Source organism: Panicum virgatum, chromosome 7N (genome assembly GCF_016808335.1).
Source record: "Panicum virgatum strain AP13 chromosome 7N, P.virgatum_v5, whole genome shotgun sequence".
Lineage (NCBI taxonomy): Eukaryota > Viridiplantae > Streptophyta > Magnoliopsida > Poales > Poaceae > Panicum > Panicum virgatum.
Window position 1 is genome coordinate 31,506,384 of NC_053151.1, and position 15,836 is coordinate 31,522,219.

The 15,836-nt window shown below is 47.9% G+C and overlaps 3 protein-coding genes across 3 annotated transcripts; 2 read left to right on the forward strand and 1 right to left on the reverse strand.

Annotated features, from left to right (window-relative positions):
- Positions 1–292: 292 nt before the first annotated feature.
- Positions 293–3,946, forward strand: LOC120681653 (26S proteasome non-ATPase regulatory subunit 11 homolog). The gene is made up of 2 exons (XM_039963240.1): positions 293–594; positions 2,432–3,946. Exon 2 carries the CDS (start codon positions 2,441–2,443, stop codon positions 3,719–3,721), a length of 1,281 nt encoding a protein of 426 aa, XP_039819174.1. The 5' UTR covers positions 293–594; positions 2,432–2,440; the 3' UTR covers positions 3,722–3,946.
- A 469-nt stretch (positions 3,947–4,415) lies between these two features.
- LOC120681652 (probable methyltransferase At1g29790) lies at positions 4,416–6,531 on the reverse strand. The gene has a single exon (XM_039963239.1). The coding sequence runs from the start codon at positions 5,984–5,986 to the stop codon at positions 4,589–4,591; it is 1,398 nt and encodes a 465-aa protein (XP_039819173.1). The 5' UTR covers positions 5,987–6,531; the 3' UTR covers positions 4,416–4,588.
- Positions 6,532–9,408: 2,877 nt separating this feature from the next.
- On the forward strand, positions 9,409–14,916 carry LOC120681466 (ferric reduction oxidase 6-like). The gene is made up of 9 exons (XM_039962962.1): positions 9,409–9,837; positions 9,946–10,036; positions 10,609–10,806; positions 12,301–12,535; positions 12,835–13,162; positions 13,251–13,521; positions 13,621–13,876; positions 13,978–14,431; positions 14,547–14,916. The coding sequence occupies exons 1-9, from the start codon at positions 9,582–9,584 to the stop codon at positions 14,735–14,737; spliced, it is 2,280 nt and encodes a 759-aa protein (XP_039818896.1). The 5' UTR covers positions 9,409–9,581; the 3' UTR covers positions 14,738–14,916.
- Positions 14,917–15,836: the final 920 nt, after the last annotated feature.

A 15,836-nucleotide genomic window follows, 5' to 3' on the forward strand; every position in this document is an offset into this window, starting at 1 on the left:
ATATGTAAGTTAAATTTCTCACTGCTGCTATAGATGTAGGTGATATTCTAAGGATGACAATCTGATGAGTGCAATTCGTTATAATGGTAAAAATGTAAAAAAAACCCAGGAAGGAGAGCAAGGGAGGAGAGAAGAAGGGTGTTAGGGTCATTTTGCACCTCTTTTAGTCACCATTAAGTCTCCATCCGTTAAAATAGCATTTATGTCAAAAAAAAAATTCGCGCGCACAGATAACCTACTCAATTTTTCGATGACATACACGTGAAAGTCGACGACCTCGGCGATCCGTTGTACTTGTCCCTATGGGCCGAGATGGGCCACTCGGCCTGCTGTTGTGTGGCTTGCGAAGGAGTTTGTCTGGCTCGCTGGCTCGCTGTTGGATTGATTCTGGAGGGCGTAGATGAGTAATGAGTTGACTGCCGACTGGCGACTGCAGTCATTGTGCGTGGCTGCAGACGATCTGAGGCCCAGAACTCCTCTCCTTTCCCTTCTCTCGAACCCTTTTCCTTCCCTGGCGGCGACGACTGGGTGATCGGCGGCGCCATCTGTCCTGTCTTCGCCCAGCCCTTTGCCGGCGACAAGCGCATCCTCCAGGTATGCCTGCCCCTTCTCTTTTCTTCTGCTGTGCGAGACGGAGCACCCCAAACCCTAACAAAACTATTTGTATTCGGATCTGAATCCAGTTACAATATTAGTACCTACTAACTTCGATTCCGTTTGCAAAAATTATCCATGTCCTCTACTGGGTCGGCCCCTGGATCCAAGTATCCAACGGGGTCACGGCGGGGTCACTAGGTGTGGAGTCCAACCGAGAAATATAGAGCTCGGTGGTGTCCCAGTGAGCAGATGAGCCAAATTATCTGTGGTTTAGTCTGGCGCTCAAACCTGAAGCCCTTGCTTACCTATGCCAACGAGCACTCTTCCACTTCTATTAGATGAGTCTTCAAGCTCGCTAAGTTCACGGGCCGGAGATAAGCGGACTCGAACCGCTGACATCCGCCACAGGGTAAACCACCGCCTCTCAGGCCTCCCCGACGGGTTCTACCAGAGGACAACGAAATCCCTATAATGAGTAGCATTTGCTGCTGCCGAATAAACCAACTTTAAGATGGGATAAGACGCTCGATAAGGCATGAGGTTCAGTATCATAACGGTTTCCTCATAGCATTCTACCCGCAATGGTTGGCCATACAATCGCGATTCATAATGGAAAGGGAACTCGACGAATTACTTCTGAATAACTTCAGAAATCATATTTTGATACAAATAGTTATAGTTGAAGTTAATTTTACGAAAGAAAATAAGGCGGCTTAACGATAACAGCTTGACAGGAGAGGAGTGTTCCCTTCTGATTTGCAAGTCTGCAGAGGAAAGAAAATGCTCAATCAGAAAAGGAAAACATTTGATAGGGAAGTAGCAGATTGGATAGGAGAAAACTTGTGAAAGGAAGGAAAGGGCTTCGTAGTAAATAATTAACAACAAGTAGCAGCACAATTGCTGTTCACTCCGATGATATGAGTCCCACAATTTGATGATTCACGTTGGTAGATTACTGATTGGAGTCAGGTGGTAGTCGAGGTTTCGTAGATAAGATAAGCTTTAAGGAATCTTTCCCATTCAAAACTTGCTTTTGGCATGAGGCTTCCAAATTATGATTTTTTTACCAATAGAAAATAATTAGATATGCACCTAGAATCTTGGTTTTTAGTTCTTAGTTCTGCTACTCTGGTTACTGTGTGCACCCATTGAAAAGCATATATATATCTGCCACTGTCCTGGATGTTATCTATTAAGTTAATAGTATATTGTTGTCAGTGAAGGGCGGGCCTGGTGCAGCGGTAGAGCCTACCGTCTGTAACCGGAAGGTCCTGGGTTCGAGCCTCAGCCTCTGCACATTTGTGTGGGTAAGGCTTGGGGCTTAAAAACAACCCTTCCCCAGACCCCGCACAGTGCGGGAAGCCTACGGCACTGGGTACGCCCTTTTTATATTGTTGTCAGTCATAGTGGCCTCTCAATGATAATTTATTTGCTGCTGTGTCAATCTTCCATTTACAGTAACTCTGGATAGTTGGTCTTTTCTGCATTGATAATGTTTTGCACACGCAAAACCTGATTATGCTTTTCTCCTTCTGAGTTTGTAACTTTGCTGCTGTCAGTCATAACATGGAAGCATGTGTTTATTTTTGTTGTTTCTTATGTTAACTGGTTGGTGTCACATAAGGATCAATCGTGCATTTTTAATTAAATGATTAATAGCACAAAATTAGATTTATTTGGAGCCAGAGGCCATCTGTAAATGGTGGCTGGATCATATGTTTCATGCATGTACCACTATGTTGACGCTTAATTTATGGCTGTAAAGAAATATATGCTTGCTAGATTCATCATTTTCTAACAGCTGGTGCCTTGTATTTGTTATGTTGGCATGTAGGGAGTGATCATGTCTTCTTCAATAGAATCATCATACCTTCCTGCTACAACTGAGTCATTAGCCAAGGCTCAAGAGGCTAAGGATGCATCAGAGTCCATTTCAATCCTTTACCGTGTCATTCAGGACCCATCTTCTTCTGCTGATGCGCTGAGAACAAAAGAAGTTGCAATTACAAATCTTACAAACTACCTCACTAAAGAGAACCGAGCCGAGGAGCTACGCAATCTTTTGACACAGCTCAGGCCATTTTTCGCAGTGATACCTAAGGCAAAGACTGCAAAAATTGTCCGTGGGATAATTGATGCTGTTGCCAAGATACCTGGAACATCTGATCTTCAGATTTCACTCTGCAAGGAGATGGTGGACTGGACCCGTGCAGAGAAGCGTACCTTCCTCCGGCAGCGAGTGGAGGCGAGGTTGGCAGCTCTCTTGTTAGAGAATCAGGAGTATACAGAAGCCCTTACTCTCCTTACTAGTCTTATTAAGGAAGTCAGGAGGCTTGATGACAAGTTACTTTTGGTGGACATTGACCTTCTGGAAAGCAAACTTCATTTCTCCCTGAGAAACCTGCCAAAGGCCAAAGCCTCGTTGACTGCTGCCAGGACAGCAGCAAATGCCATTTATGTTCCACCTGCTCAGCAGGGCACTATTGATCTCCAGAGTGGTATCCTCCATGCTGAAGAGAAGGATTACAAGACTGCTTACAGCTACTTCTTTGAAGCATTTGAAGCATTCAGTGCCCTGGAGGACCCGAAGGCCATCTTCAGCCTGAAGTACATGCTTTTGTGCAAGATAATGGTTAACCAAGCTGATGATGTTACAGGAATAATCTCATCTAAGGCTGGCCTAAAGTATCTGGGTCCTGATGTTGATGCTATGAAGGCTGTAGCTGATGCATACTCTAAAAGATCTCTCAAGTATTTTGAAACCGCCCTTCGCGATTACAAGTCCCAGTTGGAGGAGGACCCTATTGTCCACAGGCATCTTTCATCTCTGTATGATACGCTCCTGGAGCAGAATCTCTGCAGGCTGATTGAGCCCTATTCCAAGGTGGAGATTGTCCACATAGCGGAGATGATCGAATTGCCAGTTGACCACGTTGAGAAGAAGCTATCACAGATGATCCTTGACAAGAAATTTGCTGGGACTCTAGATCAAGGTGCAGGCTGCCTCATCATCTTTGAGGATCCCAAGACCGAGGAAATCTTCCCTGCTACACTCGAAACCATTTCAAACGTGGGGAAGGTTGTGGACAGCCTCTACATGAGGTCGGCCAAGATCATGGCTTGAGAGCAGCTAGTCGTGTGCTAGTTTACATGTTTGCTTTGATTTCACCATGTTTCAGTTCTGTTGGTGTCTTCAGACATTTAGCCCATAATATTGGCATTTCACTCTGCATGTTGGTCCCTCGTTTTAGTTGACTGAAACATACCATCTTGCTCACGAACAAGACAGCTTGTTGTTTCTTCATGGTGGAAATACTGCCCTAGCATTATCATTCGTTGTGCTGCTGTGTTATCATTTGTCCCACGGTCGGGTTGTCTTCTTTTTGAACAAACATATATTCAGACGAAATGCGGACCATTTAATAAAGGGAAAAGCTAAAGCATACCCGAGTTTTCGGCCTAATTCAACTTGTCTCATGTCTGTAGACTCTGCTTATGTTGTCGGAATGTAAGCCTGTTGGTACTCGCAGTCTTGTGCTCGTCATGTGAATTCATCCTGGAGCTGACGGACCTTTGACTGAAGAGCTGAGGTTTCTCATAAACGAGTTTCTGATAAATCTGTGTTCTTACCCATTCACCTTGCCTATGGTGCCAAGTATACTGGGCTGCTCCAGTACATGATGAAAAAAACTAGCGTGGGAGTGTTTGACCCAGTAACTTGAGTTGAGTACATGATGAAATGAATCACAACTTCTGCTGCTCCGGGAACACTTCTGACGACAAAAACCACACAGCATGAGCAGCGGCAGCAGTCGGAGTTTGGGGACAATTTCACTGAATTATTTCATGAAAAAATGTTCAAAAACTGTCTATAACTCTTGTTACAGCCTCACCATTTTGTCCCTACAATGCTAATTCTTTCTCTTAGGTGTCAATGTGTCATGAAAATCCAAAGAGTAGCAGCAAATGAAGGGAAGAACACACGGTAGATTCAAGTCATGGGCTTCTCGAGCAGCGCCGACACGTACCACTCGTTCCTTTCGGCGCCCAGGTCGAGCTTCCGTCCGGCCTTCCACCGGAGCCGCCGGAAGCCGACGCGGTCGAAGATGGGCACGTAGGTGGCGTTGAGCTGCGGGCCCAGGCAGAAGAAGTGGTCCAGCCAGAAGACGCCGCCGGGCCGGAGCACCCGGTAGATGTCGAAGAGCGCGGCCTCGAGCACGGCGTCGGGCACCCAGTTGCTTAGCGCGTTCATCGAGTGCACGATGTCCAGCACGCCGTCGGCGAAGGGCAGCCGCTGCATGAGCGTGATCTGCAGCGGCACCAGCCCGCGCGACGCCACGAACCCGTTGAAGGGCGCGTCCAGGTCCAGCGTCGTGGTCACCACCGTCACGCTCCGCTCCCGCATCCGCGCCGCGAACGTGCCCGTGCCGCCGCCGATGTCCAGCCCGATCCGCACCGTGCCGGGCGCCCGGGCCCGCAGCACGCTGTCGATGCTGAACCCCGGCCCGCCGTTGTCGGCCTGCCACCGCCGCCGCTCCTTCCCCTCCAGGTCGAAGCAGTCCTTGCAGAAGTAGGCACCGCCCCGGGCGCGCGCGCGCTGCACGAGGCAGGTGTAGTTCTTGCACGTGTACGGCGCCCAGCGCACGGTGGTGTCCGGCGGGACGGACCACAGGCTCCGCGGCAGCGGCGCCGGCTCCACGTACCCCGCCGGCGACCTCGCCCGGCAGCGCCGGCGGGGCAGCGGCTCGCACCCCTTGAGCGCCAGCTGCAGCGCGAGGGCGTCGTCGTCGGGGCACTCGGCGCCGGCGTCGTACGCCATGTACTGCGCCAGCTCCTCCTGGAAGTTGCGGCAGGCGAAGCCCAGCCCCGGGAAGAGCTCGTCCGTGCCGAAGTTGGCGTGGAAGCCGAGCGGCAGCCTGTGGGGCTCGATGGCGAGCTTGAGCTCGCCCGTGGGCTCCTCGGGCCACCCGCCGAAGTCCCGGGCCTCCGGCGCGTCCCCGTGCACGGCGCCGAGGCCCGCGAGCACGGACTCGAGGAGGTGCGACGACGCGTTGCACTGCTCCCGCAGCGCCGCGAGCTCCGCGCGGGCGCCCGCGAGCGCGGCGCGCGTGGCGTTAAGGTCCCGCAGCAGCGCGGCCGAGTCCCACAGGTGGATCCGCGGCGCCGACGCCGGGAGGTGCACGGACAGCGACGCCCCGGAGAAGAGGTAGACGGAGACGAGGTTGGTGGCGATGACGACGAGCAGGATCTTGAGCTTGGCGCGCCGGGGCGCCGGCCGTTGCGCCGCTGGCCGGTGCCCGTGCCCGTTCGCGACGCCGCCCATCACCGCCTCGTCGACGTGCTGCTGCTGATGCTGCGACGAGTGGCCCCGGTGCTTGGCCGCGTACATGGCCACCTGCCCACCTGGCGGATGGTGCCGGCGATCGGAGACAACGATCGGCTAGCTGCTGCGCGCGTCGATCAGCTCGGTGTTCACCGTCCACATGAGAAATGGTGTTTCCTGACGCATCGGCAGAAGGGCGCGTGCTCAATGCATTGCGCGTTTGACTTTGGATGCCCTTTGCATGTGTGCGTGGATTGCAGATTACACATCGGCGCCCTCTCCTCGCCGTGGGCGCTTGCTTTGGGAGGAGAAAAGGGTGGGCATTTTTGCTTCGCAAGCCAGCAGCTTGTTCCTGTTCGTGGTACGTCACTGACGCACTGTGCACAGGGCACGGCCATTCCATCGCTTGGGGGCGAGCTCCGTGGCCGACTTGTGGGTCCGCCACCGCGGCGAGAGTTTAGCGGATGGCCTTCACGTCCTCGGGCATTGGTCTGCGGCCTGGAAAGGGGAATCCGCCATTGCTGGGGGTAAGACACGGGAGGATGGGGATTGCCAGTAAGAGAGTCAAGAAACTCTGGGAGGAAAAAAAAAATGCCGCTTAAGCTGAAAGTATTTGTTTGCCTGGCGTTCCAAAGCAAGCTTCAGACATGTGTGGCTCCGAGAAACAAGAAGTGGCGGAAAGGTAAGATTATTCTTAACGGAGGTTTTATTGTAGTTTCATGCATATTAAATAGAATGTTATGTCACCAGTTTAGATGATGAGGCACTAGATTAATAAGAAGAGATATGAAATGAGTTTTATCTAGATGAAACCATATGTGCACGGGTACCAACTCTTGATGAGTCTTGGAATTAAATGTGATGAGAGCATTTGAAATAGCAAATATGAAATAATGTTTTGTGGAGTGATTTTCATCTATGGTTTCATTTGTGTTTTGTTGATGTGACACTCTTAGAAACAATAAAATAAAACCACTCATTGAGATTGATCTAAAAGAAACTGTCAGCTTTGTGGGCTACATCAAAACATTGACCTTGTCTTTTTTTTTGGGTGTATAAGTAGATTTGTTTGGGAATATATAAGGTGCAAACCAACCTATTTGTGCAAACCGTGCAAACTTCAATCTGGGCTACCGGATCAACATCCAAGGGGCATGGGGGAGGGTAATTTTACAATTAACCATCCGCCTCTAATCACACTTTTGCAAATCTCCCCTCCCACTCCCCTTGTGCACCCCTTGGATGTTGATCCGATGGTCCAGATTGAAGTTTGCACGGTTTGCACGAAGATGTTGGTTTGTACGATGCGTTCCCTTGTTTATTTTTGTAGTTGCTTTGCTGTCCTTTGATTAGTAGGTAATAGATCTGCTGTAGTTTCTTTTGCTGTTCTTTGATTATTATGCCTGTGTTGTGAATTCGTATAGGTGCCTATCTAATTGTTACTCCTTTCGGCTCATGGAAAATGCAATTCTAGTTTTTTTTTCAGACACATTAGTGGTGATGTGAAAAAACACTCATGCTCCAATTTGTTGGTCACGTACAGTTAGTTTTAGCATGAAAATCAAATATAGCTATTTAATTAGTTGAGTATTATGTAGCTAGAAAAAGTCTATTTTATTCCTCTCCCTATCTACTTTGTCCATCCTATTTCCTTACCAAAAAGTTCATTATCTTGTATGCTCACGTAAGCTGGATTACTGGTCTTTGATTCTTTGTACCCAAATCTATGTGCTTTCTATAAAAGTGGTAAGGTTCGACTTCAAAAAAAGAAAAGGAAAAAAAACTTCAGAAATCGTGAGCTTTCCTGTCGAGAGAACGAGAACATGGAATAATGGGCCATTTCCAGGCGTAATCTACGGAGTACTTGAGAGAGCAGCAGGCTGGTATTTCCAAACCAATAGAAAAGACATGGCCCGGCCTTGGAAACCATCTAATGGACCAGGCCGTGTGTGACCCCCCGCATCGTACCGGCCTGCTGATCTTTCTGGTAGAAGGAAAAAATCGCCAGGAAAACTAGTGGCCCAGGAGAGAGCCCGGGGGTTGTGTGGCCGAGCCATTCCGGTCTGTACGGTCCGGTGGGCCCACGAGTAATAGTCGTTTGGTTGGTTGTGTAGCCATAGTGAATAGTAACAACTTTGACCGCTAATTACGGTGTCAGACAAAGTCAGTTTACAAAACCAACTTCAGAACGCATGCGCTAGTGACCATGAAGAATCTAATGAGATCTTTGATCGCGCGATTAGAGGATGGTTACTGTAGCACCACTGTATCAAATCATCAATTAATTACTGTCATTAGATTCGTCGTGAAAAATTACACCCATCTCTAAAAAAATTTTACAAATAGATTTCTTGAAGTGCTTCATGCATGCGAGATTTTTTTTTTGGAACGTGTGTGTGCTAGAATTCTAGCACAACCGCCTGGGCCACCGGCGAGAGAGCTACGGTCCGGGCCCACCGGTCCTCGTCTCGCCTCCGCCGCCCCGCGTAGGGCCCGTCTCCGATCTATCATCATTCATCCATTGTCTTCGTTGGAGGTCCCAGGTTGAAAGGAGATCGCCGTGACGGATGGACGGCCTGGGGCTGGCTGGCTGGATGGATGGTCAATCGGCGGCCACCGCACAGCGCGGTCTCCCCCGACAACGGCAGCCAACTTAATTCCCGTGGCTGGAGATTTTTTTTCTTTTTCTTCTTCCTTTCTGAGAGCTTATCTGGAGAGTTAATGGGGTCTTTATCGGAGGATGAATGCGATGTCGCTGGACGAAAGGGTCTTTAGCAGGAATTATTCTTGGGGAAAGATAACGCCCCTACGACATTCAAGACGAAGGATGATGGCAAGTGAATGCTAAATTTCATTCTCTTTTAACCTTAGGAAAAGGAAATCATTTCTCCTCTTTCTTTTTCTTTTTTTTTAAAAAAGAGAGAGACATTTTCTCCGCTTATCTTGAGAGCAGGGGCGGATCCAAAAGGGTGCTAGGGGATCAAACCCCTTATTACCTCCCTAAGATCAAGGGATACTTGATACCTTCTAAACCTCTCCCTCTATTTTTTGGAAGAAAAAAAATAAAGAAGGAGAGAGGAAGAAGAAGAAAAAAGGAGGAAGAAAAATGAGAAAGGAGATGAGCCCCTCTTCTAATGTTGGCTAGATTCAGTTATTCTGTGGCGCTCGTCAGTGCGTCTTTAAGCCTCGAGACTGTACAGATTCTAGTTCGGTGAGCATCTTGAGTTTTGACAGTGGCAGTTGAAACGAAGGAGCTCCACCGAAAATTCATCCGGGAAACGATCTTTTGCAGTAAAAATTTTCACCTGGAGACGACGTGGGCGTTTGCGTTTCCGATCTCACGGGCGGCCCTTCCTGAAGCACACGTTGGTTGTGTGGCTTGGCTCACCGCGCCACTCCCACTCTGCTCAGCGACGCCGACGCCGCAGCCGCAGCCGCAGCCTCAACCACCTGATAATGGCATCGGCATCCCCTGCGCGCCGTGCCGCGCCCTCCGCGCCAACTCGTCGCCATCGCGGACGGCGTCGCCTGCGCCTGGTACCATGGCCGTATAAAAGCGGCGGGGCCTAGCCCCATTGGAGAGCGGGCAAAGCAAGCTAGCGCGGCCCCCAGATTCTCTCGCGCCTCCACTTTACCTTCTCCTTCTGGCCTTCCCCGCGCCATGGCCCACGAACGGGAGCCGCTCCTGCAGCAGCCGCAGAGCGGCGGCGGCGGCGGCAATGCCGCCGGTGCCAAGGGCTCGTCCTCGGCGCCCGCCGCCGCTCCGCTGCCGTCGCTGGCCAGGACCGTGCTCAAGTTCCTGATGTGGGCGGTGTTCCTCTCCTGGGCCGCGGGGATCTTCTTCTACCCGACCAAGCCCGCGCAGGCCGTGTTCAAGAAGTGGGTTGGGCTCACCAGGGACTCCACGGGCATCGCCGGTACGCTCTCATCAAGAAATCGTACTCTTCTTCTTCCTTTTCCGATGTGAAAGCAGGGGAAAGTAAGTGACTGGTCTTTCCCCATTTTTCTGTTTCTGGTTCTTGCAGGTAGCATTTTTCTGACCTTCAGCGCACCCATCCTGATAATTGCGCTTCTGGCATATGTGTACATCTCCTTCTTCCCGAGTGATCATATGGAGTAAGTCTTTTTTTCCCTTGTCATGTAGTTATGAGATTTTTGTGGGGGAATTTGGTTACTGGCTCCATGATAGGCGTTTGGAGAAATCCTAGAGGCTTAGAAGAGACTGAATTGTGGGAATATTTTATTTAGTGCGCTGTACTAAACTATTTCATTAACTAAAACAAACCTAGGTATTCTAGTCCAATTCTTTAGGTGAAAAAAAAATTCTTTAGGTGAAATAGCAGGCTTTTTTTAATCGAATGCGCAGGAGAGCTGCCCATCTTTATATTAACAAGAAGAATAGAGTTTTTCATACAACACGAGCTGACTCGCCACACGCCTACTCACACAAGCGCTTATATTACACGCCTAAATAGCAGGCTTACAACGCTTGTAAATAGTTCTCATTCTACAGCAAAACCAACACAGCACGATGGTTCAGATCCTGATATTGTAAGCTCAGAACAATCTGAACATTTTAAGTTCAGATCACTGAATTGCAGGACTTTTACATACATTTCTCGAAGAGTGACCTGTGCCTGCTTTGGGTTCATCTCCATAACTCATCATTACTCTTACTTGTATACCAGGAAGAGGAAGCTGAGGTCATTGAGTTTCCGGCTCTGGACATTCCCTGTTCTTGTCGATGGCCCTTTTGGAGTTGTTTCTGCAGTTGAATTCATCGGAATTGTCCTATTTATCGTTTATGTTGTCTACTCAATGACCTACTATGCTTTGGAGAGTGTGAGCCTTGTCTCAAAATTTGATACACCATCAAAGACTGATAGGTATGTACAATAATGAAGGATAGATTGATTGAAAGCTATTTCCCGTTTCTTCTGCTTTTCTTTAAATTTTGTGGCCCAGACTGAAAGCCTGTTGAAGTCAACAATGTTAGGCATGCCAGCAACACTTTATTAGGCTCTAGAACTAAGTTTTACTTTTGGTAATGACTTCGTTAAGGCCTGCCGTACATTTACACTACTGCACGGCAGTCTAAATTAGCCCTCCACCGTGCGGGCAGTGACACGTGCAAAAACGATCTCAAAACTTAAAAAAATTGTAGTTCTTAAACCATACATCAAATTCAAATTCTGATTGCGCAACTGTATTTCTTTCGATAAGATCTTCAAAACAAGACCCCACTTGAATATGTTTCGATAATATTTTCAAAATCACATAAATTGCTTTATGTACAATGAAAAAATACCAAAGTAAATTGGTTAAAATGCTCAATCGATTTGCTAAATTTGCCTATTATTGATCCATGCAATCAACATTCAGCTACCTAACAAACTTGTTTACCCTTATCCACTAATGACACCAAACAATCTATATTCAAAATATTAATACCGATATCCACTTGACTGAACTCAAGCATGCGAAGCAATATTATGTAAATCCATAAGCAATTTTCGCAAATACTATAAGCAAATTAGAATACATGAAAAAGCATTTTCTCTCAAAGAAAATATATCATTAAAATATAGTGTTGTGAGATCCTTTTTTGAAGTTTTTATTGAAACAAACACAATTGTGCAATCGGATTTTGATTTCGACGCTCGATTTTGAAACTATAGTATTTTTTATCTCGAAATTATGTGCATGCATGCACTTTTTGGTTTTGTCATTGTCCCTCACATGCATGCAACACCCACTGTCCGAACAGCCGTACGACTAGTCTGATTTACGGCCGGCCGTAAATTAGCCGTGTCCCACTCATCATTTGTACCTTGCCACTATATATAGTTGACCATTGCTGACGCTAAAAGGTTGTATTTCTAATGCTCCACCATGTAATTTATTTTTAAAAAAACTCCACAATGAAGATCCATTTTTTTCAGAAAATACTGCTGTGGGTGATGCATGATTATATATTGATTGCAGTGTCACTGGTTGAGTTTTGGAGCATGCACAGATACTATTTCATCGATATTTCTATCTAATGTTGTTTATTACGATATCCCTGTCCCATTTACCTTGTAATAACTTATATTCCCCGCAGCTTTGTCTCTGCAATACTTTAAATTTAGCCTCATGGTAATACGGAGAATGATGCATATAATGTTTTAATGGTGGAAGTAGATAGTAAGGATATTCTAAAAATAGCTGGAAAATCTGGGAAAATGTAATTTGCCGCAAAAGTTGATGATTTGTCGAGTCTGAAGATAAGTACCATGCTCGTACAACTAAAAGTTGAATAGCCTAATGTAGTCGGTGAGATAGGTTTCTTGATGATCTGATCAACAAAGTTCTAAGGTATTATAAGTTTTTCCTTGCAGTGAGTTGATACTGCATGTCATCGGTCTTCGCTTAGGATCAGTTGGGCTGTTCTGCATGTTGTTCCTGTTCCTGCCAGTTGCAAGGGGCTCAGTTCTTCTTCGGCTTATCGACATTCCGTTTGAGCATGCTACTAGATACCACGTCTGGCTCGGACATCTCACGATGGCTCTCTTTACATTGCATGGCTTGTGCTATGTGATCGAATGGTCCATGCAAGGGCTCCTACTTAAAAAGGTAAGTACAGAGTGATGTAGAATCATTCCGGATTATGATTTTGCATGGTCGATGCCTTACCTGTCTTTTAGTTTGCTGTTTTGTTGGTTTATAAGAAATTGCTATTGACTAGTGAATTCATGTTGGAAATGTTTCTGAAACATATAAAATACTGATGGTCAATAACTAGAATATGACTGAAAACACTCTCAGATCCGAAAAAGTATACGAGTTGTGGCTGATGGCAAAGTTTGTTGTTACTAGTGTTCTATATCTTAGTACTTGTGATTTATTAAGTGTACATGGTTTTGTCTTTCTAGATGGCAGGATGGAAGGAAGTTGGAATTGCAAACTTCCCTGGCGTGATCAGCTTGGCAGCTGGCCTACTTATGTGGGTGACCTCACTTCACCCAGTGAGGAAGAAGTTCTTTGAGCTCTTCTTCTACACCCACCAACTCTACGTCATCTTTGTCGTGTTCTTGGCATTACACGTCGGCGACTTCATCTTCAGCATTTCAGCTGGGGCCGTCTTCCTCTTCATGCTCGATCGCTTCCTAAGGTTTTGGCAGTCAAGGGCCAAAGTTGACATCATTTCAGCTGCCTGCCGCCCATGCGGGACAGTGGAGCTAGTCTTCTCAAAACCAGCAAGTAAAGTGCTTAGTTCCCTTGTACTGCATTAATCACTGTTTCATTTCTGCTGTTACTGTTTCTTTAACAGTTGCTTCTTGTTCTACAGGTCTCCGCTACAATGCTCTCAGTTTCATCTTCATTCAAGTGCGCGAGTTGTCGTTCTTGCAGTGGCATCCATTCAGCGTATCTTCGAGTCCAATGGATGGGAGGTACCACATGTCGGTTCTCATAAAAGTACTGGGCACATGGACTGAGAAGCTGAGGAGCATCATCACCGATGTCCAGGAGCAGAACAGGGGTGACTCTGAGTTGCAATGTGGTCGCATAACAGCCTGTGTGGAAGGGCCGTATGGACATGAATCTCCCTATCACTTGATGTGAGTTTTCAGTTAACCCAAAGACTGCCTAGCTACTAGCTGAAAAAATGGCATTGGTTAAAAGTTCAAGTTCATGACTTTAGCATGATACACATCCAGGTACGAGAATCTCATCCTGGTGGCAGGAGGAATTGGAATATCGCCATTCTTGGCGATCTTGAGTGACATAATCCACAGGATCGAGGAGGGCAAGCAATGCATGCCCAAGAACGTGCTGGTCCTGTGGTCAGTGAAGAAGTCCAAGGAGCTTTCTCTCTTGTTGGCCGTCGATGCGCAGACCATCAGTTCATCTGTCTCTGACAAGTTGCGCTTGGATATCCAGGCATTCGTGACCCAAGAAACCCAGGCTCCATTGGTAAGTATCACGCAGTCCATTATTGCTCAAAGAATTCGCTTCCTTTTTATCCACGACCCCGAAGAAGTAGCTAGCTCACTGTTCCATGGCGATGGCACCAGGAGGATGGCATCGTTGGCGATGACCAGAAAGTCCCTGGCATGTTCGTCAAAAACAGGACGACCATGTCCGGGCTGGTCGGCACCGGGGACAACTTCTGGGCGGCCATGTACTTCCTGGCGTCGACACTCGGGTTCCTCCTGGCGTACGCCCTGGTGCAGGTGTACTACGTGAAGCCCCACAACGTGGTGGCGTGGTGGTACCTGGGCCTCCTGTTCATGCTGTGCATGGCCGCCGGCGTCGCCCTCCCCGGCGGCCTCGTCGTGCTCCTGTGGCACCTGTCCGAGAAGCGGAGGCTCGAGGACGAGAAGTGGGACGCCGCCGCCTCCCAGTCGCCGCGGGCAGCCGCGCCCGCGGCAGGTGGTGACGCCGCCGCCGCCGACGCCGACGCCGCCCCCGGCGTCGGCCTCGCCGCCCTGCGGACGACCCGGTACGGGTGCCGGCCAGACTTCGAAGGTAACTTGCTATCCTGAAACGGAAACTGGCTGTGTGGCGATCAGTCAAGGTGGCGGTGTTGCAGCGGGTGGACGGCCCCGGGCTTAATCTGTATGCGATGGATTGGTTTTTTCAGCGGAGTTCGCGGCGTTCGCGGAGCGCGCCGGCGACGCGGCGGACGTGGGCGTGCTGGTGTGCGGTCCACAGGGGTTGCAGACGAGCGTGGCGAGGGAGTGCCGGGCGCGGAACCTCCGCCGCGGCGGCGGGGCGGGCAAGAGCGGCAGCCGCGCGGTCTTCCACTTCAACAGCCACAGCTTCGACCTCTGATTACACACGCGCCGATAGGAATATAGGATAGGCCCGTGAAGCACACATGCATGCTGCCTCTGTAATTATGCTGTATACTCCCTCCGTTTTTAAATATATGACACTATTGACTTTTTTTCTTCGTTTGACTATTCGTCTTTTCTACAAATATTTATACAAATAACCAAATCTTCAAGTTAGATTCAAGAGACTCTTGATAATAGGCGTAAAGGTACTCATTTCACTTCATTTAACTAATTGATTAATTAAATAATATTGGTCAAAGTTGAAGAAAAAAATTAACGGTGTCATATAAAAAACGGAGGGAGTATATAGTTAATTAGTGTATATTATTATACGTAGATGGTAAGTTAAAAATGTTACTAATTAGACAAGCATGTGTATGTGTACGCGTATAGCATATTCATGCATGATCGAAACACAGAGGGTTCCTTGCAAGTCTGGTGGGTGTTTCCTTTGCTCCTCTTCACTTTCGAGATGTCGCACACCACAGGCTCTGGAGATCCTTCCTGCCTCCGACCAAGCGAGAAGGGTTCGACACTTTGTTCTGGCTGATTGCGTGAGAGCTGTCAGCTGTGGAAAGAACGGAATGCTAGTGTTCCGCAACGCTGAAACTTCTCCCTCACAGCTGGTTCGGACCATCACGCACTTCGGAGAGCAGTGGATTTTAGCGGGCGCGATGAAACTAGGTTGTCTGTTTGTCGAGTAATAGCTCTCTGGCTTTACCTCTGCTTTTCCCCCACATCATGCTTGTGGTTGCTCTTGTGTAATAGTGAGCAGTAGAGTTGGGAGCGCCCACTACCAGTGTGGCACGTTGTGTTTGTAAATCAGACTCAAGATATCGTTTACTTAATATAATATGTAATGTGACACCGTATCTGGTGGAAACCACAACCTTCATAAAAACTCGTGCAAACCACGGCAAAAAAGTCGTCTGAATTCACCAAAAAAATCACACATGTAGATGATATGATAATACACAACCTTTTTACGGTTGTGTATTATCATATCATCTACATGTGTGATTTTTTGGTGAATTTAGATGATTTTTTTTGTCGTGGTTTGCACAAATTTTCACGAATGTTGTGATTTCCACCAG

What these genes read in the sequence shown, in the direction of transcription:
- LOC120681653 (XM_039963240.1), top strand. Translation starts at nt 2,441, where the DNA reads ATGTCTTCTTCAATAGAATCATCATACCTTCCTGCTACAACTGAGTCA.
- LOC120681466 (XM_039962962.1), top strand. Translation starts at nt 9,582, where the DNA reads ATGGCCCACGAACGGGAGCCGCTCCTGCAGCAGCCGCAGAGCGGCGGC. An exon ending in GGACTCCACGGGCATCGCCG is followed by an intron (nt 9,838 to 9,945) that starts GTACGCTCTCAT and finishes TGGTTCTTGCAG; the next exon opens with GTAGCATTTTTCTGACCTTC. An exon ending in AGTCTTCTCAAAACCAGCAA is followed by an intron (nt 13,163 to 13,250) that starts GTAAAGTGCTTA and finishes CTTGTTCTACAG; the next exon opens with GTCTCCGCTACAATGCTCTC.
- LOC120681652 (XM_039963239.1), bottom strand. Translation starts at nt 5,986, where the DNA reads ATGTACGCGGCCAAGCACCGGGGCCACTCGTCGCAGCATCAGCAGCAG.